Genomic DNA, 23,274 nt, shown 5'->3' on the forward strand with positions numbered 1-23,274 from the left:
TGCCGCGCCCCGAGACATGTCAATAGCGATCAAAGCTGGCGCTACGCGTTTCGGCCTCTTCCATAGTCCTGTCTACTGGTCAACGTATCCAGGCGGTTATTGCCTGGCGGTCGGAGTATCGTTGCGATCTGGGGATAAAAGACGTCGTGAAGTGTTACTGTTTGGTACAATTGCGCCGGCTGTGATAGCCTCAGCTTGTCTAGGTGAATGTTATTTAATGTGTTGGTGGATTTCATCGTCTCGTATTATGTTTTACTTCTAGTTGGTTGAAGTCTTGTTACTATTCCAGCTTGTCTTATTCAAACTGTCCTATCGACAAGGTTAGGGTTAGCTGCTCGGTTGCCTCGTACCAGGCGAGCAAATCAGCCGTGGTACCACGGCTGAAAAACTTGTTGTATGGTATTATCGAGTTAGAAAATTGCTCGAAGTCTGTTCCGAATGCTGATATTTGAATGTGCATTGTTATGCCGTGATATTTTTACCGATGGCTGAAGCGGTGTGTGTGTGTATGTATGTGTCCTAATGATAAGTCAATGGTACCTTTACAAGCATGATGCTCAGGCCAAAGCTGCACGCTGTAGTTTGCTACGGGGCAATACAGTATGTGAGTTAGGCTTCGTTGTTAGGCGGAGTGCTTATGCCAAAACCTGGTGGCACGAAGGTGTTTTGGTGTTGTAAATTACGTGTTGCTACCGTATATCGCTATTGGTATTACTTGCCATCGTCGAGTAGTCGCGAAAACGAAGTCCTCTTGATTTTTGAGCTTTATCTCGGTTGTTTTATCCTATTGTTTTTAAGAACTTTTCACGGCAATGTGGTAGATTTCTTGTGAATTTCAAACGCACGTTATCTCCGCGATAGATATTGTGATCTGGTAATGCTTTAATACATGTTAAGGTTAAAATTTCTTTGTCGGTTGATTGGTGTTATACCATCTGTTTTTAAACTGCTTTTGGGAAGATCTGTATAGATATTCTTCTCGATTGTATATGCTTTTGACATGGCAGTAACGATGAAATTTCGTAAGCCGAGTTGTCAAAATTTATATAGTTGTTAGGTATTCTTGAATTATGCCTTGAATCATGCCTGCGAATTTGGGCGACGCCTTTGGGTTCTAAGAGATTAAACGAAAACTCCTCGGCTTCACGTTGTTTCCGTAAATTGGATTTCTTTTTGAGCCAGTATGTTATGCAAGCAATATACGTACAACCTACCCTTTAAAATCGCTGTATTTTTTTTTAAAGGACTTAGTAAACTTTACTACTTCGCATTTTGTCCACTAACCCTTTTCTCCACTACTAGGAGTAACATTTTCACTCTAGCAGCGATAAACCGAAGAATCATAATTAGAAACATGCTTTGCTATCGATTTTGGAGAATCCACTACAACAAGCACAAAATTCTGGTTCGAACACGTGTCATATTGTTCACTTTCTTTGTGCATATCCAAGGTTCCCCTGCACATGGCACTAAAGACAGCACGGCGGTGTGCTAGTTTACCGTTTGGCTGTTTCACAAGGTGAGCGCCATCCCACAACTCAGTTGAGTATTCGCTCTGGGATTCGTGCTGCGTGGGCTTTTTAGAAGATGAAAGCCAGTTTCGTGATGCTATCTTTATGATTGTGGCATCGACATCAATAACAGACTGCTATTGGTGGTGCAAGCCGAGAGTGCAATTGAAGCTGCACCGACATCTGCGAGACATTTGTGCGTATGTTTAGTGGACGCTTACGTAAATTTTACAGTTGCATGGGTCACTTCATCTTAGTAATATACGCCGGTCTGTCGATTCAAGATACTGGGTTGGCAAGAAGTCGAACTTTTTCATTTAGCGGTATTTAAAACTATAACAATTAATCTTTGTGATTTTAGGCCTACTTCTGGTGGTAATATGAGGAATTCTTGATTTTTAAATCTTTTAGACTTAGCAAGCCGAAGCAATCGCAATGTCGTCCCGTATTTTCGTCGGGCATCTGCCGAGGGAAGTGGACAGCCGCGATATAGAAGACTACTTTGATCGTATGGGCCGCATTCGCGATGTCGTTCACAAAGGCAATTACGCTTTCGTGGAATATAATGATGAACGTGATGCTCGTGACGCGATCTCAGAGCTCAACGGTAAGATTGAATGATGCTGTTGACAACCATAGAACATATATATTCTAATATATGTTCTAATAATTATTTGAATATGTATATAATTTCAGGTATTTTGAAATGTATTTATTAATGTTTTTTTTGATATTAGGTGTCTCGTGGAAAGGGGAGCGCCTGATTGTGGAACTCGCTAATAGACCACGCAACCGAAGCCGCAGCCGGTCTCGTTCACGTCGCCGAGGAGGACGCCGAAGAAATCGTATCACCAGGTTCGTATTTAGTAGTATTGCACTTAAGGTAATAAGAAAGCAGCTTATGAGAAGTCTGTTGTCGTTGCAGCACTCCGCGCTACTATGTACTTTTTGAACAAAATGAGATCACCTATAAATATCCTGTTATATGCAAAGTAGCATGTTATAAATATCCTGTTATATGCAAAGTAGCATGTTATAAATATCCTGTTATATGCAAAGTAGCATGTTACTTGACTAAGGTGACAGTTGAGTTGACATCGTTTTAGAAATCATCTCAAGACAACAGTAATCGTCGCAGTCCGTGTGCTTGGAGTACTTGAGTATGATGAAATTACGACCAATGAGAGGGATACGACATGTCGTCAGTATCTAATGATACTCATTTTGGTTTTTACAGGGGTCCGCCTCGCCGCACGGATTATCGGATTGATATAAAGAACCTCAGTACCCGTGTTTCTTGGCAGGTAACTACCTTTACGTGTAGTTTAGCAGGATATTAGATGTAATACGTGGGTGCGTGGTCGTTGACCTTTCTAGGTTTATTGGTGGATTTTCCTATTTTAAAGGATAAATTTGATTAGTGTGCTAAATTTGCTTAGAACAAATCTAGTGACAATTCGCAGTCACGAGCGACTTCTAGCAGACATGGAATTTGTTTGGCGCTAAGTTATCATAAGCAACCAGTCGGGCGAGAACATCATCCCGTGTCATATTTAATAGTTATTTCTCGTTCAAAAAATCTGATCGCACAGCTTCTGCTGTTGTTGCGGTCCTATTCTGTACTGCACTACGTTCTTATGAGTTTTACACGAATATACAAGGGTGAATACTTACAGGAACAAAGTGTAAAAATACAACATGCAGACAAAGAATGACAAAAAAACTTGGGCGGCTGTATGAGGTGCTGTGAAATTGTGATTAGCTTGATTGGATTGGATGCGTAGTGTTTGTTTGCGTGATGACGAAGCTCTTCTCTTTATTTATTATTCTAACTCCTCGACAGCCGCGTTCGCTAGCGTTCGTTGGTCTGGTCGGGTGGCAGCAACTTACGTGGCGCCGAGGGCCCGGAAGGGGCGCAGCGTGGTCAGTGGCGGGGGCGGCCCCGAAGGTCGCGGGCTATCGCAGATGCCGCCCGCGTTCAATTGGTTCGTACGGTACGGTCGAGTCGGTCGTGAATCGTTGGTCGTTTGGAGGGACGTGAGATTCGGGCTGGCTGTCCGTCTGGCAGGATCCGTGCTTGGCCAGCGCCGTTCCAGGAGTGAAGTCAGGTGATGGCGAACCCCGCTGCCCCGATGGGTTCGATCCTCTCGGAAGGGTCGAGGCCAAGGCCGAGGCTGAAACGACTTCTGCCGCTCTTGGTTATCATGGCATGGCGATGCCTCGTCGGCGCACATCAGTATATGGTACTCGGAGCCATACGACTGCAACGAGGCCAGGAATCTCGGCTGAGGCTTGCCTCCGGGCGACGAACGGGCGCATAAATGGCAGCAAGCTGGACTGGCTTCGCGTCGGGTTGGAAATTATCGGGTAGATTGGATGGCCGAAAGAGTTGGGCTCTGCAACCTGCAACGTGATCGTGATTGTACTCCTGGTGTCGAGAGGTTAGGGCTGTGGATTATCGGTCGATCGAGGACGTTCCGTTGTGGAGCAGGCGCTGGACCGAGAGAGGAAAGTCGAAGCTTCAGTCCTCCCTCTGCCTGTCGAGAGGTGGCCCTGACAGAAACACTTTTGTGGCAAGCAGGCATCCGCGTGTTGCGACAACAGTGTGTGTCGCAGCATGCTCCCGAATCGTAGCGTGTGTCAGCTGTGTTCGAGCACAGCAAGGGCGCGGACAAGGTGGGAGCCGCGATTCGAGACGTGTGGTGGTGGATGGTCCGCGAGACGATGGTACGCAGGCGTGGATAAATGGGTTCGAGTCGATTGCGTAGCGGCGTGAGAGAATGGCGATAATGGCGCGCGATGCGATAACTGCTGCTGCTGCTGCAATCACCGATCGGTTGTGTCTCGAGAGTTTGGTCGAGGTCGGCCGCGGGCGTAGGTGCGGCGAGAGAACCCGCTCAAAATGCTCGAGCGATTCGCAAAGGTATTCTGGTTGAGACTGACTGGCAACATGAACAAGAAAGAGAAACTAAGAGCTTAAAACTGGTAACTGGCGTAGTTGACTGGTTGTGCTTCATGAGACTACTCTCTACGTGGTGTTCAGCAAACAAGATCTACTTTTGCGAGTCAAGTCTTCCTGACCATCTCACTCAGTTCTTGATTTGTTGATGTTCTGGCTTGCGTTTGAGAAACAAAAAACAGCTTCGTTATAGAAAATTAGGTATTAGTGCCCTCACCCGAGGACGCTGTTCATACTGTGCTAGTCAAATAGTAACCGTCGTTTCATTTCTGCAGGATCTCAAGGACATTTTCGGAGAGGTAGCCAAGGTTGTCTACGCTGATGCGCATAACAAGAAAAAAAATGTGGGGTAAGTTGGTCGTTTATTGGTCACTTTTTGATCATTTCATTTCCTGCATTTGATCTTTGCTACGTACTTAGACCATCCTTCAGTATATTATCATAGTCGTTACGTAGTAAAACCATCCTTCAATACCAATCATAGTCATTGACTGTTAACCAATATTGTTAATAATATTGACTTGGAAGTTTCAATTACGCAATTCAGTGATACATAATCGAAAACTTCGTTCTGCAGACTTGTCGAATTCGACACCAAAGAAGAGATGCATCGTTGCTACGACAAATTCAATGGCAAGTCGTTCAATGGACGGAAGATCGAAATGGAGCTAAACGTGCGCAGCCGTCACTCTTCTCGATCGCGCAGCCACAGCCGCTCTCGAAGCCGTTCGAGGTCCTCGCGCCGTTCACGATCCCGCAGTCGATCTCGACGTCATTCGCGTAGTCGCTCACGAGGCTCGAGGCGGCGTTCACGAAGCCGCTCGCGCGGTTCCCGACGTCGCTCCCGCAGCAGGAGCCGATCTGAACGATCGCGCTCCCGCAGCAGGAGCCGCTCGAAGGACCGCCTTTCTCGATCAAAGTCGCGCAACAATAACAGCACTAAACAACGATCAAAGTCGCGCGAGCCGAAGAAGTCGTCGAGATCTCGGTCGCAATCTCGAGAGGATAAGAGAGGAGCGATTTCCGACCGTTCCAGGTCGCCGCATTCTCGGTCGAAAAGCCCAGCTGACGCGAAGAAACAGTTGGCTGGTGAACGTTCTGCAAGCAAAGAGAAGCAACGCTCAAGGAGTCGTAGCGTTGAAAGCACTAAGAAGCGGGCAGAGTCAGGGTCACGGTCGAGGTCTCGCTCGAGGTCAAGATCAGCTGAAAAACGCGAGTCACGGTCTCGGTCGAGATCCCGTGGCTCGAGATCGAGGTCACGTTCGCCCGGCGGCGGTGGCGATAAACGATCACGGTCAGCTTCGGTTGATGACCGAGCCTCGCGATCGGGGTCACGCGGACGCGCGAAAAGGCTCCGAAGCTCTCGTTCCCGATCTGATTCGCGATCACATTCACCTACGCCAAACGGAAAGGACCATCATCGTAGCCGGTCAAGAAGTTCTTCAGGATCGCTTCCCAGACAAAAGATCAACGATGAGGCAAGTTCGAATTTTGGGTTGTCGACAAAAAGTTAGCAGCTGAAGTTAAACAAATAGATTGTAATTAAAATAACATGCTAAATTTTGTTTCGAGTGATGTTCTATTTCTACTGACACTGATAATTAAGGTTAACAATTCGTTAACTCTTGTGTTGTTTGCAGGTCGGCGATAATTCGCCGTAGATGTCAAGGCTGAAAACGACTCGACAAGTATCATCGAAATGTCGTACTGGCCTTCCACGAAAAAGCAAAAACAGCTATACAAGGCACTCACTACATTATTCTAAATGTTGAAATCATGACATTCGTGTCTATTAATCACTTTATCCATATAATAAACTCATCAACGGCCCATAACATTAAGCATATCTTAATTGTGTGTTGAATTTGGTGTATATGTGAAAAGCTGACTGACGGCGGAGATAAAATTTTAAATACCTCGGTATTCATGAATTAAGTTGAAATACCTTCAGAACGATTGAATATTTAAGGAGTCTTAGCTACGAAATATCTTATCCTGTTTCTGATAATGATATCCTTGAATAAATATTGTCTGGTACTATTGATTGCCGCTGATATAACTGAAACAGTTTTGAATTTTTTATTTATCTGAATTTTTATGCATGTTTAAATCTGGGTACATTTTTAAGGAATGATTTTTCCATGAATCGGTAGTTATATTCCATTACGCAGTTCCGTAGAATTGTTTCTTACTTCATTTGTGTTCACGCGTCATACGTATAATCCCGCCACAATTGCGGTATAAATATATATTCTCTCATATGAAGACTTATGAATATACGCAATAGCTTATTTGGAAGAAGGCGGCCCACCTCTGCTATGAAATTCGAAACATTTCTAGCTCTGCATATATGAAGTTGAAAATCTCAAGAATTGCACTGACTAACTTAAGATACATCCTTTAGATGTGCAAAACTTGTATGGGCTAGGTTTTATTGTTTTTGATACGTCAATCATACCTCTTCTACACCAACGTGTAAAGATTCCATTAGGATCAAGGCCTTTTTATGAGGATCCTTGGTGTTTCTGCATAATGCGTGTTTTGTTTGATTGCTAATCATATAATAGATAACGAAGATGGAGTAGGAATGCTAGACAATCTACAGTGTCAGTCGGCCCTATCGCCCGACAGAGATGAATGGCAGTATTATGAATATATTTAGTATTGTATCCTAGTCGGCTATCCGGGTTGTGGAATAATATCAGTTGTAGCTGGCGAGACAATAGACGAATCTTTTTCTAAAACATTATCTGATTGTTTTAACTTGAATGAGCAAGCATTATGTCTTATGAAGCTATCTGGTAAGATTTATTTTGCTTTGGCCAGGTAGCGGTAACTACGTATGTGCCATGCAAGCCAATTCGCCCATCTACTTAGTGGCCTTTTTCAGATAGGCGATCAGGTCGGCGCGGTCTTGAGGTTTCTTCAGTCCAGCAAAGACCATCTTCGTGCCAGGAATATATTTTTTAGGATCTAGCAAATATTCAAACAGTGTGTCTTCGTTCCACGTAATCCCCTTCGCCTTATTGGCATCGGTGTACGAGAAGCCGGGTGCCTGACCGGTCTTTCGGCCAAAAATGCCGTGAAGGTTGGGTCCAGTTTTGTGCGAGCCACCCTTCTCTGTTGTGTGGCACTGAGCACAACGTTGTACGAACACCTTCTTCCCTTTCTCAGCATTACCCGCCGGGATATCAGATTTGGCTGAAAATACAACCGTCAATAGAAAGTAACGAAAACAAAAATATTAACTAATCACCAACGGCATTGTTTAGCTCCAACTCTGCCACCGCATAATTATGTAAGAAACTAAGGTTGCCAATCGTCATAGAGAGAGAGTTCATGGCTAAGATATGGATAGGCCCCTTCTCTACCAGAAAGTTCGTACGCTGTGCGTATCCCTCTTATATATGATATTTTTGCTTATTATGACTGTTGCTAGAGGCAAGTACCTTGTTCTCTCTTTAACTCAACAGAAAAAATATTTTGAAAATATTTTTCCAGCTAAGGTCAATGTTTCTTTTTGCAGTCTTTAAAATTCTTCTTCTTCTAAAGCCCTTCTTAAAATTGTCGCTTAACGTACACAGGCTATAAGCTCGACTTCCATGAAGAAATGTTGTGCAGGTTAACAACTTACATCTATCACAATTGGAATCGGTATTCTCTTATTTTCTGCCTTTCCGGTAGATCACTACATTACTAAACCCAAAGTGCTTTGGGCGGTCAATATTTAAAATGCCCTATCCTTATTAGTAAAAAGGCCCTGTGATAGTCTCGATATAGTTCTAATGAGTCTTCTTTTTTTCGTTTGATAAATTCAAGGTTTACTACAACTGTGTTACTTTCAATTTCGAAAGATATATCTTAAAGTTTTTCGATCTCTCTTCTGCGAGCTTCAGTGTTTCGTATTGTTACTTACCGTATGATGTGAAAAACATTGCGGCTTCGCTGAAAGTTATCTTTTAGGCTCTACTGTGAGTAGTTAGTCCTTCGAATGAAGTGTTGTTGTCGTGGGGGGTTGTCCTCCTTCTCCTCCGATCCTCGAATGGACGCATGCTGATTCAACCCATCTGCTCAGAGAAATCCGGCCTTTGTCACTATTGACACCAGTTTTTAGTAAAGACAGATTACTAAACTTCCCGTTATCTAGTATGTATGCAACAAGAGTCACCAAATAATACCGATAGAATCACAGGCCCATTCATGACGCACCCTCCAATAGAGACCGTTTCTCGATTCCTATGCGTGTAATTAAATGTAAAGGACGTTTCGAAATTCGTGTTTTTACAAGCAAATGATGACCATAGAACAACATTTTTTGTGGTTGATTTTCACTTTCAAGAACGATAAATTTATCATAAACAGGTATATGACCACTAAAATGTGTTACTTCTTTTCGTAAAATAAAATACTGCAATTATAAGCCATGAATATGTGTTTAGTTTACTTGTCACATTGCAAACCACTTCAAAAAAACATAAAGGAATTCAATGTTTGTTTATCAGTCATCGTTATGAGAGTCAAACTCCGTGGTTTACTACTTGATTTGTATTGTCACTTATCTTTATATCCTTAATAGTATTGCCTCATATTTTCGTGTTGTCAAAAAGTGCGATTTGTCCGCGGTTAATTTTGGAAAGCGGTTATCTTATTTAGAGGTGCATAATGCAATTAAATTAAAGATATACTGTAAATTTATCATCAGGAATAAATCTGCAAATAAATGAACTATTCGATTTAACGTTATACATTATAGTGCAGAGCCAATAATAAGAAATTAAACAGATATGACAGCCTATGTAACTTCCTGGTTATCCTATTTGTAACCCTTTGCTCACTGCACACCACTGGAACATCGCCAAATATTCGAGGCATCTTTTCCCGATCTCGGCTTTTCCTTCGAAAGGCAAATCGCAGGCTTTTTTTATTTAGAAGTTTACACGTACCTCGCAATAAGCACAGATAGATCCACGCGTATTCGATTTTATTCACTCCGGGTTTACCAGTCGAGCTTATCGGCAAAAATTAATATTGACCATTGATAAAAACGCTTCGGAACAAAAAAAAATCTTATTCTGCTCATTGTTTCCAGTTTGCAGTTTCCTGTCCGTCTTTGCGATATTGTCGTTATTTTTTTATGGCCACGTAGCGTTTTCTGAATGAAAATGTAGTCATCTCTTTCCTTTCTTATCCATTTACGTTAGTGTACGCAATACATCGGAGGCTTATTATTAGCATTACTCTGTGCGCGGCGAATGCAATATAGAGAACACATATTTAAATGCCCATTCTCTGTTTGTGTATCTCAAATCGTGTATCGTGGGCGCGTGGGAGGACCGCTCACTCCAGCCGCTCGTTTCCAGTTAGTCACCAGCGACTCGCTTCTTGCAGTAGTAGAAGTCTGGCAACGCCAATAGTTGAATCTTTTTCCTTTCTATAAGCCTTTTACCACCATTCCGCCTGCGACTGTATAGGGTTGTGAATTTTACGTTGCAGTTGCCTGTGCCTTTGCGCTGATTAACTTATATCTGTAGCTGCTAGTTGTGTAAGCATAATTAGTACATAGTGATATAGAACAACTTGTATTTAATATTAGATGGCATTAACTATAAACCGCTTTAAAAAATGAATTCAACTATTCGAAATAAAAAGTCTATGTAACTCTTCTGAATAGCTGTTTCGGTTCAAATCAATGTTTGCTCACCAAATGTAGTTGTGTTCTTTGTTAATTCGTAGTTCATTGAAAAATAATATCAGCCGTAGTTTTCCTAGTTGACTATTATTGTTCATGGAGGTTCTGCTGTTGAGCCTGCTCGTCTTGCAAGCGCGCCACTGCCGCCGTTGCTGCTGCTATTGTTACCGCCATTTCGTTGACTCCGGTTGCTTCTGCTCCCTGCAGCAGTAGAAGCATCGCGATTACGATCACCATAATCAAGTAGGCAGGTCGGTTCGCGTGCGCGACTTCGTCATTGTCATCGTCGGTCTGTGCACGCTCTTGTGCTCACAGTTGATCGGTCTGGAAGCTGCTAGCCGCCAGCGCCGCTAGCTATCAGGCGCCTGTATAGACTCCGGAGGCTGGCTACCATCGGTGAGTTCTAGTGGCTACAGGATGGCCGTCGTGCTTGGTTGAGCGACGGTGAACTAAACGCCGGATCGCTTGTGCTGCTGTGCAGAGTCGAACGGGGGATTTCGCCCGTTGTGTGAAGGTGCGTTGTGGCACTGACTATGTTGTTGTGCCACTGCTGTTGACTAGCAGATGGTTGACGCTGGGCTGCTGTTTCAATCAGCTGCTCAGAGTTTGCTGCTGCTGCCAGCGCTGCTCCTACCGCTAACACAGTCTGCTTCCGTAGTGATGATGGTGTCGCTGCTACGGGTGTTGTCGATGATGCTGCGAACGTCGTACAGTCAGACGGACTATTGCTGCTTCCATTAGGAAAATAGACAAAGGCCCGTTGTCGTAGTTTGTGGTATAACAACAGCTGGACCTGTCTCATCAGATAGTCGCAACGACGTTGCTGGCAGGGTCGACACAGTTATCTCGTGTAAGTTTGTCTCAATGTAGTCGCTGGTCTGTAAGCGCAAACCAACTCAGTGACGGCGGGTGGCATACCTTAAGTAGTTAATCAATTATTTATGCGTTGAGAGGTTGATCTCATTTGGAAAGCTGGGTAGACGCCCCATAATCCTGCACATTAATGCGTAGATCTGGTCTGTAGCCTGTGGCTGATTTTTGGAGACAGGTTACGATATCTAGAATAGTCTGTCCGGAAATCAGTTCGGGGAGACGAGTTCGTGCCTAGCAGGTCTGTATGTGTCTAACCGGCAGTGTCCATCCACGAAGTCGGTCTCTATCATTTCCAGCGTTGATTCTTAAAGTGGCTGTTACTACTATTCTCCATGTCAGCTCTGTATCGAACTCTGAATCAGTGTTATAAACATGTGTTGTTCTTTCTGTTGTTACGGCGACAAGCATCTTAAACTAGTGGTACTGTCGATGTTGTTCGTTCAGGTTGGAGTGCAGTAGAGTAACTGGGACGGAGATATGGACTGAGTGAGTACAGCGACTGTGCGCGGAGCGTGGATAGAGTCGGAGAAATGCCAGCCGGAGTATCGAGTCGGCCAACGAATGTACGCAGAGGCCACGTTGAGCTTTGAGTTAGCTGTAACTAGCGCACTACTGTGCCTTTAATAAAGGCTGGTCCCATCTTTAAATGAAAGGGAACATATACATGCGGCGAAGCAGTAGCGCTCTATTGCTGTTTTGTTTCGTTATGTAGTCAATCGGTTCTGCAGTCGATGCAGTGCCTCGTCCCCGGTGCGCGATAGTTCATTTCTGGCGACCTTAATAGAGACGAGTGGTACACCATGAATCGTTCCGTGTGGCTTCGTTTGCAATCTGTGGACGATGGGTAGAAAAGCCTAGTTATTACTGTACCGTGCTTCAGGAGATTCGCGCAACGCTTTTCGACTGACGCTGACCTAAAAAGGTGAGATTCACTAAGTAGAATGTGGAACCTTTAAGGCACGCGCCTGCGCACATTACAACAGTTCACTCGAAGTATTTTATTGATTATATTTGTTAACTACGGAAGCGACAAGTATAATTGAGGAGAGCGTATATTTTGTTATTCAGGTGCAACTGTCAAACAGATCGTTCTTACTGTCACTGAAATACAATCGTAATACATGTATGCCATACATAAGTATTAACGAATGGGAATGTTGTTTTACAGATCGGTCAGTAATTGGTGATGTTTCGGCAATATCGCTGCTCTTGCCTGACTATATATAGATATTTGTACATTAGATTAAAACAAGTCAACTCCGAGATGCGAACAATAATATCTACATACGTTCATTTTAAGCGTAAACGGGTCAAAGAACTGCAATCTCAAAAATCACAATCCAATTTTCGAGGCCCTGCGAAGCTGTATATTCGGCGGCAGCACATTCCGCATCGAGGGCATATCAATGTTGGCTTGTTTGCAACGGTGGTTCTCTAACAAGTCATTCATCTCCGACTCTCTACGACTCAGTTTTTTGTTCAGACATTGTTAGGAATATCTATTAGTATTCTTTATCTTTTTCTAGCATCGGTTCTTTATTTTATATTGTTTTTAAAAGACACGGCTTGGAATGAAAGCAATCGCGATTCAAACGTTCGGCCATCTATAATTCGTAGTGAAGAAAATATTTACAGTGCTATAAGTTTATCCTTGGACGAAACTTGTCGTCATCACAGATGGACAATATAATTATGTTGCGAATATTGAAGGTAGTCAAGATGCTAAAATTCACTTGAGGCATGAACTAATCAAATTGTGATTCTGTTTTTCTGTCGAATGTTCAGTGGATGTGTGCTATATGCAATTAACTTTGTTAGTTTAAAAGTGAAACTGCCACGCCTCAGTCGAGATATCCGCGTAGGCTTCATTGTGATACAAGGTTGCAAGATGGCGACCATATTGACGAGAACAACACAGGAAGTACACGTTAGAGCAGCGTATGTTTTGGAAGCTAGATATAAGATTCGAACGCAGAATCATCGCGGCAGAGATATTAATCGAGTATTTGCAAGAAAATACGAATAACGTTCACTACCAGAAAATAATAATGTTAAAAATGATTTATTACCATTTTATTCTACCAGTTGTCAGAACAATATTTCAAGTGAAACTTAGTTAACAATACGCATAAACATGTGATTAAGTCAAGGCGGGTACATTTAGGTTAATGCCGAACATTTTGGCCATATGCAGAAATAAGAGATGTTCATTTTGAACACAAACTGGTTCCTTTCGATTTCTGGTAACGTTCTGAAGACTTGTGTGTATGACCTGAGGCGGGAGGTCTAGCTCGATTTGGAATGACTCGCCAAAAAAAATTATATCTTTGGCATAAAAATGTGAGCGGAAGTTTGCCGAGAGATTGAACATTTCCTGAAGAGTTACAAATTATTTTTTACAGTTGCATTGCAGCTTTGGTTGAAAGGCAACGACCTGTTCTTTCCAAGATGGGCACAGTGAAATGTAAAACCCGTTTTTTAAAAACAGATTTAAATGAGAACAAACTAACTGCTTATTTAAATGGACAGCCCCACTATTTATTCTGTAAAAGCTCATATATTTTTTTGAAAACATACTTTAGGAAATCGAAATGTGGATGGTCTTTATTTAGTGGGGGAGCAAAATCTGAGAAGTTGAACCCTTCAGACCGCTCTAAAGCCATGTTATAGTATAACACGGGTAAAAAAATAACCTATACCTTTCGTACTTCCTTAACTAAAGTTTTATTGGCCGCGTGCTTTAGATCAGTTCGCAGTTATCTTTATAATATATTGCAAAGAAATAGACAGACCTAACTTAAAATGGACTTTGTCGGATGATGAAACCCAACGATACGTAAGTGAGCGGTCACGCGTATCCCTACATTCTTCCAATAACCTGTGTCATCAATTTCAGGTACCTTTTAATCCTCGACTTGGGCAAATAGTGCCAATAGTACAGTGTAAGTAGCGGGCCCTGACACTTCCACAGGGAAGAGCCTAAGACGTCGAAGTGGCTGCACAAAGAGATCAATTAGCGAGACCCTACCCGTTCAAGGGAAGGAGTGCGATACGATGGCTCTACGCGAGGAATTTTCTGGCCTGACATCGGCTGCTCCCTTTCCACTTTTGGTCGGCGGCCCTTGCTCGTCAGTGTCCGTACCGCCTTTGCCACCCCTCGCTATTCCACTGCACGTCCCATTTGGGGGAACGCCCGCCTATCATTCGGGCATGCCAAGAGAGAGCCCCCAGCAAAGCAGTCATCGGCAGCAGCATGATGGGTACGAAAAATTTGTTGCTTCTTCAAGCAGTACATTCCTTCAAAGTTTCCGCTTTTGTAAAAAATGTATACCGTTGGAAAAAAAATGCGCATTTTAAGAGTTTGTTTCCAATGTTGCTGAGATTGCTTTACTTGAGATTTCTTAAAGTAATGTTCGCGTCGCATCGAAACTGATAGCCTCCGGATTTATGGATCGTGCCAGGCTGTTGCGGTTTAGCGAGTGACCAAGATTTGTATTAAAGTAATAGTTACACTAACATTTATCCACCTCGCACTGTAATAAATGTCGAGAAAGTTTTATAGCGATTAAGGGAACATACCATGGTTTCGTAAACTTTACAAAATCATCCAGTAGTGAGAGAGCCTTGAATCTAGCAGAAAATAGATACAAAAGTCATCATTATACGGTGGTGGCACTACCAAGCAGAACTTACGATTTGTTTATGGCTTTTTCAGCTTGGCCGTCTTTTGTTTTCAATGTTCTGTCTGTGATAAATGACATCAAAATGCGTTAACGTTGCCGTTCCAGACGTATTGGAGGCTATCGTGGAGGAATGCAGCCATTATCAGCTCCTACAGCCGATATGGGTGTATTAGAGGAGTTTCAGAAAAGGCGGAACTTGGAGCAGCTTGAGCTAGCCCGATTAGCTAAAAGTGTGGCATCGCAGCAAGGTCATTCTGGACCTCTGGGCAGAGAGCATCGTGACAGGGAACGTGTACTGAGCGCCCGTTTAAGAGACCGCATCTATGACTCGTACGTTGGCTATTTAGGTTGGCTTCAAGAGCAGCAAGCGCTAGGCAGGGACGAAGATATGTGCTCTGGAGCAGTACCCGCGAAACAAAAAAGACATCAACTTGAAGAACTCATCACTGATTATGTCTGCCAGGTAAAACGATAAGGAAAACGACTCGTGAGGGTCGTATTGCCGTCTAATTTTTTTTAATTGCGTTGGATTCTGCACACGGATGCGAAAGCAATACGACCATACATTTCGAACGAGAACAGATTTTTAAGGCACGTCTTGATTTGGTGGTCTGCCTTGGCAGGTAAGTCAACGAGAAAAGTATCACCTGGGTGTAAGCTTTGAGCTAATTCTACGCCAAACAATCGAGACAAAAAGCGCTGCCGGATTTAATTTCGACCCGCTGAGGACCGCTGAAGCGTTCCGATGGCTAGAAAGATATGCCTGCAACCTTCTTGTCCAACCTTGGAGGGAGGAGTTTCGCAAGATCAAAGTAAGACATTGATGTACAAAATTATTTAAAAAGTTGAAAGAAACAGTAATCACATTATAACTTATATTAAATATTACATTGAAATACTGCGATAACCTATCATCACTTGATTGATCGCTGTTGTACGATTTTGCAGTTGTATGGCGGCTTTTACAAACATAAAATCGAGCGGTATCTGTGCCAGTCTGAAGCAGTTCTTGAGCTGTTAGGTTACGTTCGGCAGGGGAATTGTATGTTACTACCGGCGAAACCGCTTGATCCGGATGATGTGACGTTCGTGGCGCTCGACTGCCTCATAGCCAATGTCGAGTGCAAAATCCTACTGCTGCTTAAGAGCGGCGTGCGACACTTCGACTCGCGTTGGCTAGACATCTACAACACGCGCTGCCAATTGCACGGCGCTTCAATTTCAGAATGCGCCATTGTACTGAACCACCAATACGAACAAAAACTGCACTCGCAACGCGCTCTTGAATCGATGTATAAAGAGATGGAGAATCTCGGCTATGGAGCCGGCGCAAGGCTAGGCGATCCCAGAGGCGATCTCAAAGCCGATCTCAGGATACCAGACCTGAAAGATTCTAGGGTAGACAAAATTGTTGTAACAGCCCCGCTAGCCCCATTACGAAAACCGTCACGGCATCAAATCAAAGGTGGACAGCTGACGACATCATCGAAGGTGGTTCCGAACGCTGATGAAGATGACGACCGAAGGTTAAATATTAGATGAGCATTTTATGTGCATTTTTTGGTTTTAGATAACTAAATAATTCGGGAAAAATTTTATCATTTTTATCTTATCTTCCAGCTCAGGTTTTTTTTATAGCAAAAAAACGAGTATACCTAGTTTACTATACTCCTTGCTATGATATTTTCTTGTGCCGTAGCGGGAGAGACTCCGCAGTCGGAAACGTTTCTTCGAACTACCCTCTAGATACTTTTTTGCTGTTCTTTCTCACGTCAGTATATTCGTTCGCTTTAATGTATGCAGATTTCGCAATGATCTGTTAGTTGATGAAGGATATGCCCGAAGTCGAGGAAATGGTATGTACCGAGACGGCGTCAGTTTGTCCGGAGGAGAAGGAAGCAAACGAGTAACTCCCGGAGCTCCTCTGTCTCATTCGATGGGATCTAATGTTACTTCCCAGATGGCTATAGCTCCGCCTCAGATAAGCAGCCATCACCTGGCTAGAGAGGTAAATTTTCGTTGGAATCTCCTGCCACGTTACTTCATTAAAATTAGTTAACGACACTGCAATTTAACATACATTTTGTAAGAGCGTGTAAGAGGACTTTTTGCTCAGGAAAAACGACACCACGCACCAAGTATGCAACTTGTTTTCTCGACATCGGCATCCAATCTTAACTCTTTTGATGTTCGTGTTTATTTATCTGCATAGAAGGCCGCACAACGAACTTCAGGGGGAAGCAGTAACAATAGCTATAAGTTGCATGTACCCACGGAGCAGGGGAACTCGAGTGGAGTTCCGTTCGCATTGCCAAAGCTCGGCCTTTCACCGACGCCTCCATCGGGGACGAATGGCGCGTCCATATCGTCACAGCATTCAACACACGCATCGACGTCGTCAACCCTGTCAGGATTTCCTTACCAGCATTAGATTGAATTTATATCTATATGTTCCAATTAAACAAATGCTGACTAGATGTTACGTGATATGGCTACATGCATAAAATGTTTTCGTTTTATTCGATAAAAGATCTAACAGAGTTTGTTATGCTATCCGAAAAAAAATCTGAAAAATGAAAATTGATACTAAACTGAGATTATTATGACATATATTAATCATGTTTGGCATTGAAGAAAACAAAAGCAATTACCCATCTGTGTATTTTACATTTAGGTCGATTGGGGTAGGCACGAGCTCGCTGCGCGACGATGACCGAGACCGCTCTGGCGGAACGTCGTCAAGAGATTCGAGACAAACAGATAGTCGAGACGGCCGAAAACGAGACAAAGAGAGTCGGGAACGAGACTTGTTAATTGACCATCGTGACGAGACCGATAAAACCTTCTCGTCAAGTCAAAACGACGCCCATGGTCAGCCTGAATATATGTAGATAAAAGTAGTTATGTCCATGGCAAATGTATAGGAGCGAATTGATTAATTTAAGCGATATTTCTTTTTTAACCTTCTGCAGAGCTTCAAGTCAGGCGCTTGCCGTATAGGTGTTTCTGTTAATAAACTCGAGTTAACGTAATAACATAGACCTTTACAGACATTTAATTTTTGATATTATTGTTCTTTGATAGGTGCTTCAATGATAGACGATGATGCCTGGCCGTGCGCCGTGTGTACATTTTTAAATGAACCATCGGCGAAAATTTGCATAATGTGTTCGAAATCACGTCATCTTCACTCCAGACCTCCCGTTGGCGAACCACTTGTGAGTAGAAAATAACTTTTAGACTGGTATAATTAAAGCTGTAGCTTGCCCAAACATTGCTCCCTTATATGAGATTCTTTAGTATAAGGGACACCACTCAATGATACATGAGGTTTGAAGGCGAGATAGAGTTATAAAAATTCAATTCCCAGATGACGCCCAAAAAGGTCTTTCTTGTACGAGCCGATCGTCTCATTTAACTAACATGAATATTAATCAAATTCTCACATATAATGTAGTTGTCTCCTGCCGCGGAGCAGACAGATTCATTTAGGGATGTTGTAAAGAAGTCGCTTATATTGAAACCTACCATACATTTTTGTCACAACTAACTGTTCTTGTCACTATGCTAATAAATTGGTCTAAACCTTAACAGGTCTCTGGAGGCCGGGAATGTCCGTCATGTACGTTGATTAATCCGAAATCCGCTCAACGTTGCGAAGCCTGCAACAATTGCCTTCTCAACTCACCAACCTATATCTAACAACCAATGGGACTAACAACGACTGTGTTACAGTCTTGTAAAAGAAGGGTTTGAGTGATCTGTGCGAGACGCCTCCAGAAGGCTTGGACTCTGCTCGGATTGCTTTATTGTATAGAAAACCAGTGAGGCTAAGCCAGAAAATGGCTAAAGAGAACGGTGATTTACGTAAAAAATTTGGTTGGGTAGAAAGTGGGCACAGACTTCATCTCAGAAAACGTGGAAAGTTAATTTTTTGAACCTTAGAATTTTCGGCAGCGAACTGTTTTGCTTTGGAATTTTGAAAGTTCGGAATGAAACTCTAGCGAGTAAAAAAATATTGTATTCTACTGTAATTAAATTTGGCTACAACAAAGATGACGCGTACCGTCCTGGGTATGTATATTTACTAGATACACATTGGCGTATATGGCAAAGTAAGAGCTGCGATTGCGGCTTACCGAAATCTTTAACAACACACACCTAATTGAAAGTATAATTTTTTTTTAAATCAGTAAACAGGAAAAACAGTAAGAAAAAATTCATAGTGATCGATGCTACGTTATCTTTTACACTTTTCGTATGATGTTAAAATTGCTCACTTTTTTTTTTTGTCTCCCATCTACAAGCATCTGTTTTTTTAATTATCAAGTTTTTTCTTGACCCAGGTTGAGTTTATATTATGGCCCAACTTGCGGCAGATTTGAAGCAATTTGTCTTGGAAGTTATAAACCATAATTTACTAGATCAGCGCCAGAGTGTTGACAAGAGTTAAGCAATTGTACTGACTTTTATGCAGCATCCCGGATGGAGATCATCTAAGTAAGGCACATATTTTACGTTTTTTTGCATACGGTCTCTTCAGCTGCCATAAATACGACTCGCTCGGTAAGTATAAATACGCGTGCACACATACAAGTCTATCCAAACATATGTACCCTCATAGCAAGAGGCAGTACGATTAAAGTCGTATGTTTAGCAAAGATGGGAAAAACGCAATCATATTTGCAAGCACGTTGTGGGACGTAGTTTTAATGTGCAGCTCGAGCGAAACCAAAAGCATCAGTTGTATCTTGGATCCAGTCCTGCGCCTTTCAGCGAGCGATAGGAAAAAATATCACATTTATTACAAGTACACAAACATTCATTTTTATATAAAAAAGAAACGTTATAATAATGGTTGTTATATAACGACCGTCTCAAACGACCCAATCCTTGTTTGTGATTCCTTCGACAGCTTTCTATTAATAATAATTTGTTTTAAAGAAGATCTTAGTAAAGCAAGCACACACTAATTTATTGATTATGCGATAACATAAGCACACATAAGTAAATAACTGTTAGAAAGAAAAGCAGGTTGGACGTACCAACGAAATCAAACCGAAAAAGAGATTGTCCACTGTCCTTTGAGGTGGCCTTTCGACGAAATGTCAATGGTTTGTGGCGGCTGAAAAGAAACGATACAGTCTTTACATACTCACTAATATTCTCCACAATGTCGACGTTTGAACATAATGAAGAAAGCCTACTCTGCTTTTATTCGCCTGTAGTACTTCTGAAAAGATAACTGCCTAGCATTTGTTTTTTCTATTTTCCTTGTTGCAGTAGACAGGCTAGGCCAAAATGTGCTGCAGCGGCTGTGGCAGATATTTGTTTGTTCATATATAACTATACAAATATGTCTCTTTATAAGCTCCTTAAAGTCGAAGCATCCATGACTGATGGTACAAATGAAGTAACTAAGTGACGAAGAAAAGTTACTGAAGACCCAACGAAATGCGTTTACATGACTATGTTGCGATATTAACAAATTCGAGAATTGATGCTTCCTTTCAATCAAACAAAGGACAATCATCATATCATAGCTGCTTTGACGCTGCTTCTACTTAGGGAGGTCGAAATTGAACACGCTTATTATACACTGTCACAACGCACAATTACAAGAGCACTTCTTATCTGGCGACATTGGGTCAGATTGCCTAATGGCGAGACGTTTTTTTTTGGCGCTGCTGAACAGCAAAAACGTTTTTTGTAGGCATTTAAACAACCCACCTATTTCCCTCTGTTTTTTTTGGTGCGTAAAAATACGCTTAGTCTCCGCTGACGTTTAAATGTACTCCGTTTTTGTAGGTCTATTGCGTGCATACTTGTTTTACTGATTTAACACAACAGATATTTACATCCACATTTATATCAGCATATACATATACCCATACTTTATCAAGTGCTGCTAACTGCTAAGTTTGACGAACAAAAGAATTAGCGTAAACTCTTGTTCTATTTTTATATGTTGATAGAGCAATAGTCTCGACGATACATATGAAGACAATTATATCAAATTAATTCGATGTTTCTTATTACCAAAGCAAACGGTACATCTATTTTGGGCGTTCAATGCAGGTTTTTCTTAGCTGCTTGGTTCTATCCTCAGACAGCGAAAGAGAAGGAAAAGAAAGAAAACTGAAGGGTAAAGAAGGACGAAGAGGGTAGCAAAGTATAGACTAGTATCAAAAACTTATGTTCCATATAAGTAAAATAAAAAATTAAGATTTTTGCTCTCTGACAAAAGAATTTAACAAATTCAATTGGATCAGTTTGCGGTAACGCTAAATCTGTATCAATTTAGTTAAATCCAGGCCGTTTGGCTGTAGCATAAGGATGAGACCGACAATTTTGATGCCGAATCTGCATCAATTTACGGAAAAACACGGATGCAACAGAAGTACTAAAGTAATTCCCAAAAATAACAAGCGGAAAATAAGAAAAGTCAAACTTGTTTTCTGCATACATTTTTTTTAGTCTTGTATCTTCAGGCGAGCCAAGTTTTACCAACTTAAACTCAAGATCGTCTAGCAAATTTTTCTTAACGGCTTCCTCCGTTAATGATTATTCAGTGAAGAAAATTACAATAAATTTACGCTGTGATTTCAGCTCTTTAATCTAATTTTTCTAAGCAGAATTTTTGCTAATAATAAAATCCGTCTTAAAGTTTCCTAATATCCCTAACTCGCTTATGTGGCTTGTTAGTGGGACGTGATCGAATAATAGACAAAGTGACGAATAGGTAATAAAGGGGAAGTGTCGATGTCGATAATGTTTTACGGTGCGAACAAGAGTAAGCTGCTTTTCCAGTCGAATCGTTTACTGGACAAACGACCCAGAGGGTGTGTTGTGTGACGAAATCGCGTGTATCAGAGTGCGCGGTTGTGCCGAATACGTGATGGTCTGTCTATACTAATAAATACTATAGGTACGACAATAGAAAAGCAAAATATAGCAGGTACGTGGTGATTATCATATCGGGAGCTGGGTAAGACAAAATGCCATTTAGTGACGATGAAGGCTCCTGGCAATGAATCGTAACTGAGCGGTACTGACTCACTGGTACTAGACATATGGAGAAAAGAAGGACAAGAACGAAAACTGCAAAGGAGCTTATCATAAAGTGGTAGCAGTCAGCGTGAAACACCGGTGCGTGCCTCTTAGGGATGATGAATGTTGGATAAAGTAGCCCAGATGTCTACCGCGAAGGAGGAGAATGAAAGGGGTGAAACAAGATAGAAAATATATTCGTAATGTATGGTGCAGTCGTTGTTATATATATATATATATATATATATAAGATACTTCTGAATAAAAACATTGTGATAATGTTTGTTTATCTTCATTTTTACGCTGGATTGTTAGCCGCCGAGAATAGGATGCTTGGAAAATCCGTAATTTTTGTCTCTACCTGGGAAGTACAAAAGCGCACTCGACATCCACTGTAAACAAAGTTAACTGAAGTGGACACAATATATAATTAGCTTAAAAGGTTTTAATTTACAGCGACTAAATTTCATATGCATATGGTCTCGACGGTCTCCTAGAAATATATCTTAAATTTAATAATTTGCATGAGATTGAATATCATCACCGGTTAAGTTGCCATTATGATTTCAGAGAGGAACAACCATTACGTTTCAAATATTTTTTATAGGCATGAAGAAAATGCGAAAATAGGCGCGTTATTCAAAAGTCAGTCGACTAAATCCAGTTCGACGTGGGAGCAAATTCTAATGTTATATGCTGAGGTACGTTCTAACCCTTTCAACATCCGCAAAAAAAAAGACGTTATATTTCACATATTCCTTCGCATATGCTGATTTTTATGGATTGCAGTATAAGTTTTATTGAAAGGACTTCTGGAATTACTACGTGTATTGTACTCGTTTCATAGTAGCTCGTGAAATATACCATGAATACAGGGCAACAATAATTTTGGCTTATTATGTAAGTATCATTATTGCGGATTGAAACAGTCTTATCTTGCTATTTAGGTCTTTCTATTTTATAATACTGTAAGTACATTCTTGCTTTGCATTATTATATTAGAGCCCGATGCAAAAAACAAGTATCGTATCATTTGTTGCGTGCTATTTATAAGGATTTGTGATAGCCACGTGGTACAGGGTAATGGTACTATACACAGATCATAACCGAAGGAACATATTTAGGCGATCTAGAACACTGTGTGTTTAACTGTGCAATATAAGGCAAAACTTGTTAGAAAATGCATTTTTTCCTCTATGAGACCACGTTATCTCTGGGCCTCATTGTCCGAGAGATTATCTTTGGCTTGGTATTGCTTTGTGGATCTTTGAATTCAAAACAAGCGATTTTGAACAAGTTGTTGATTCAAGTGAGTGTAAGCATAAACTGATACTCTGAAGCTATAGTGACCACACGTGGTGATAAAGAACCATATAGAATGACTGATGGGCACTTAAAATTTTGAAACAGTAGATATATAATCCTGGTTGTCTGCATGGTCGTCGGCATATATGTGCTTACGTAACAGTCATCGCATGTGATTAAAACTATACACACATTTTTATGTAT

The 23,274-nt window shown here is 41.8% G+C and overlaps 3 protein-coding genes across 11 annotated transcripts; 2 read left to right on the forward strand and 1 right to left on the reverse strand.

Annotated features, from left to right (window-relative positions):
- The first annotated feature begins 43 nt into the window (after positions 1-43).
- On the forward strand, positions 44-6,316 carry LOC111248611 (uncharacterized). Of its 3 annotated transcripts, none has more exons than XM_022801224.2 (8): positions 48-203; positions 1,452-1,707; positions 1,923-2,118; positions 2,249-2,366; positions 2,749-2,815; positions 4,746-4,819; positions 5,048-5,948; positions 6,111-6,316. In XM_022801224.2, the coding sequence occupies exons 3-8, from the start codon at positions 1,947-1,949 to the stop codon at positions 6,129-6,131; spliced, it is 1,353 nt and encodes a 450-aa protein (XP_022656959.1). In that variant the 5' UTR covers positions 48-203; positions 1,452-1,707; positions 1,923-1,946; the 3' UTR covers positions 6,132-6,316. The 3 variants fall into 3 exon arrangements, with proteins under 3 accessions (XP_022656958.1, XP_022656959.1, XP_022656960.1); XM_022801225.2 differs by lacking the exon at positions 48-203 and adding an exon at positions 506-874; XM_022801223.2 differs by lacking the exon at positions 1,452-1,707 and having other exon boundaries at positions 44-203.
- LOC111248613 (cytochrome c-like) lies at positions 6,135-10,143 on the reverse strand. Its single transcript, XM_022801229.2, has 3 exons — positions 9,414-10,143; positions 8,387-8,564; positions 6,135-7,671 (listed from the first exon to the last, which is right to left on the reverse strand). Exons 2-3 carry the CDS (start codon positions 8,403-8,405, stop codon positions 7,340-7,342), a joined length of 351 nt encoding a protein of 116 aa, XP_022656964.1. The 5' UTR covers positions 8,406-8,564; positions 9,414-10,143; the 3' UTR covers positions 6,135-7,339.
- Positions 10,144-10,193: 50 nt separating this feature from the next.
- On the forward strand, positions 10,194-21,323 carry tamo (PUB and ZnF_RBZ domain-containing protein tamozhennic). 7 transcript variants are annotated; one of them, XM_086987057.1, is made up of 11 exons: positions 10,194-11,009; positions 11,477-11,954; positions 13,929-14,292; positions 14,821-15,178; positions 15,339-15,527; positions 15,664-16,241; positions 16,519-16,723; positions 16,931-17,121; positions 17,390-17,586; positions 17,800-17,933; positions 18,310-21,323. In XM_086987057.1, the coding sequence occupies exons 3-11, from the start codon at positions 14,087-14,089 to the stop codon at positions 18,415-18,417; spliced, it is 2,166 nt and encodes a 721-aa protein (XP_086843183.1). In that variant the 5' UTR covers positions 10,194-11,009; positions 11,477-11,954; positions 13,929-14,086; the 3' UTR covers positions 18,418-21,323. The 7 variants fall into 7 exon arrangements, with proteins under 7 accessions (XP_086843183.1, XP_022656953.1, XP_022656952.1 ...); XM_022801218.2 differs by having other exon boundaries at positions 10,197-11,270; positions 16,928-17,121; XM_022801217.2 differs by having other exon boundaries at positions 10,197-11,009; positions 16,928-17,121.
- Positions 21,324-23,274: the final 1,951 nt, after the last annotated feature.

The sequence above is a fragment of the Varroa destructor genome, unplaced genomic scaffold (genome assembly GCF_002443255.2).
Source record: "Varroa destructor unplaced genomic scaffold, Vdes_3.0 BEIS01000004.1, whole genome shotgun sequence".
NCBI lineage: Eukaryota > Metazoa > Arthropoda > Arachnida > Mesostigmata > Varroidae > Varroa > Varroa destructor.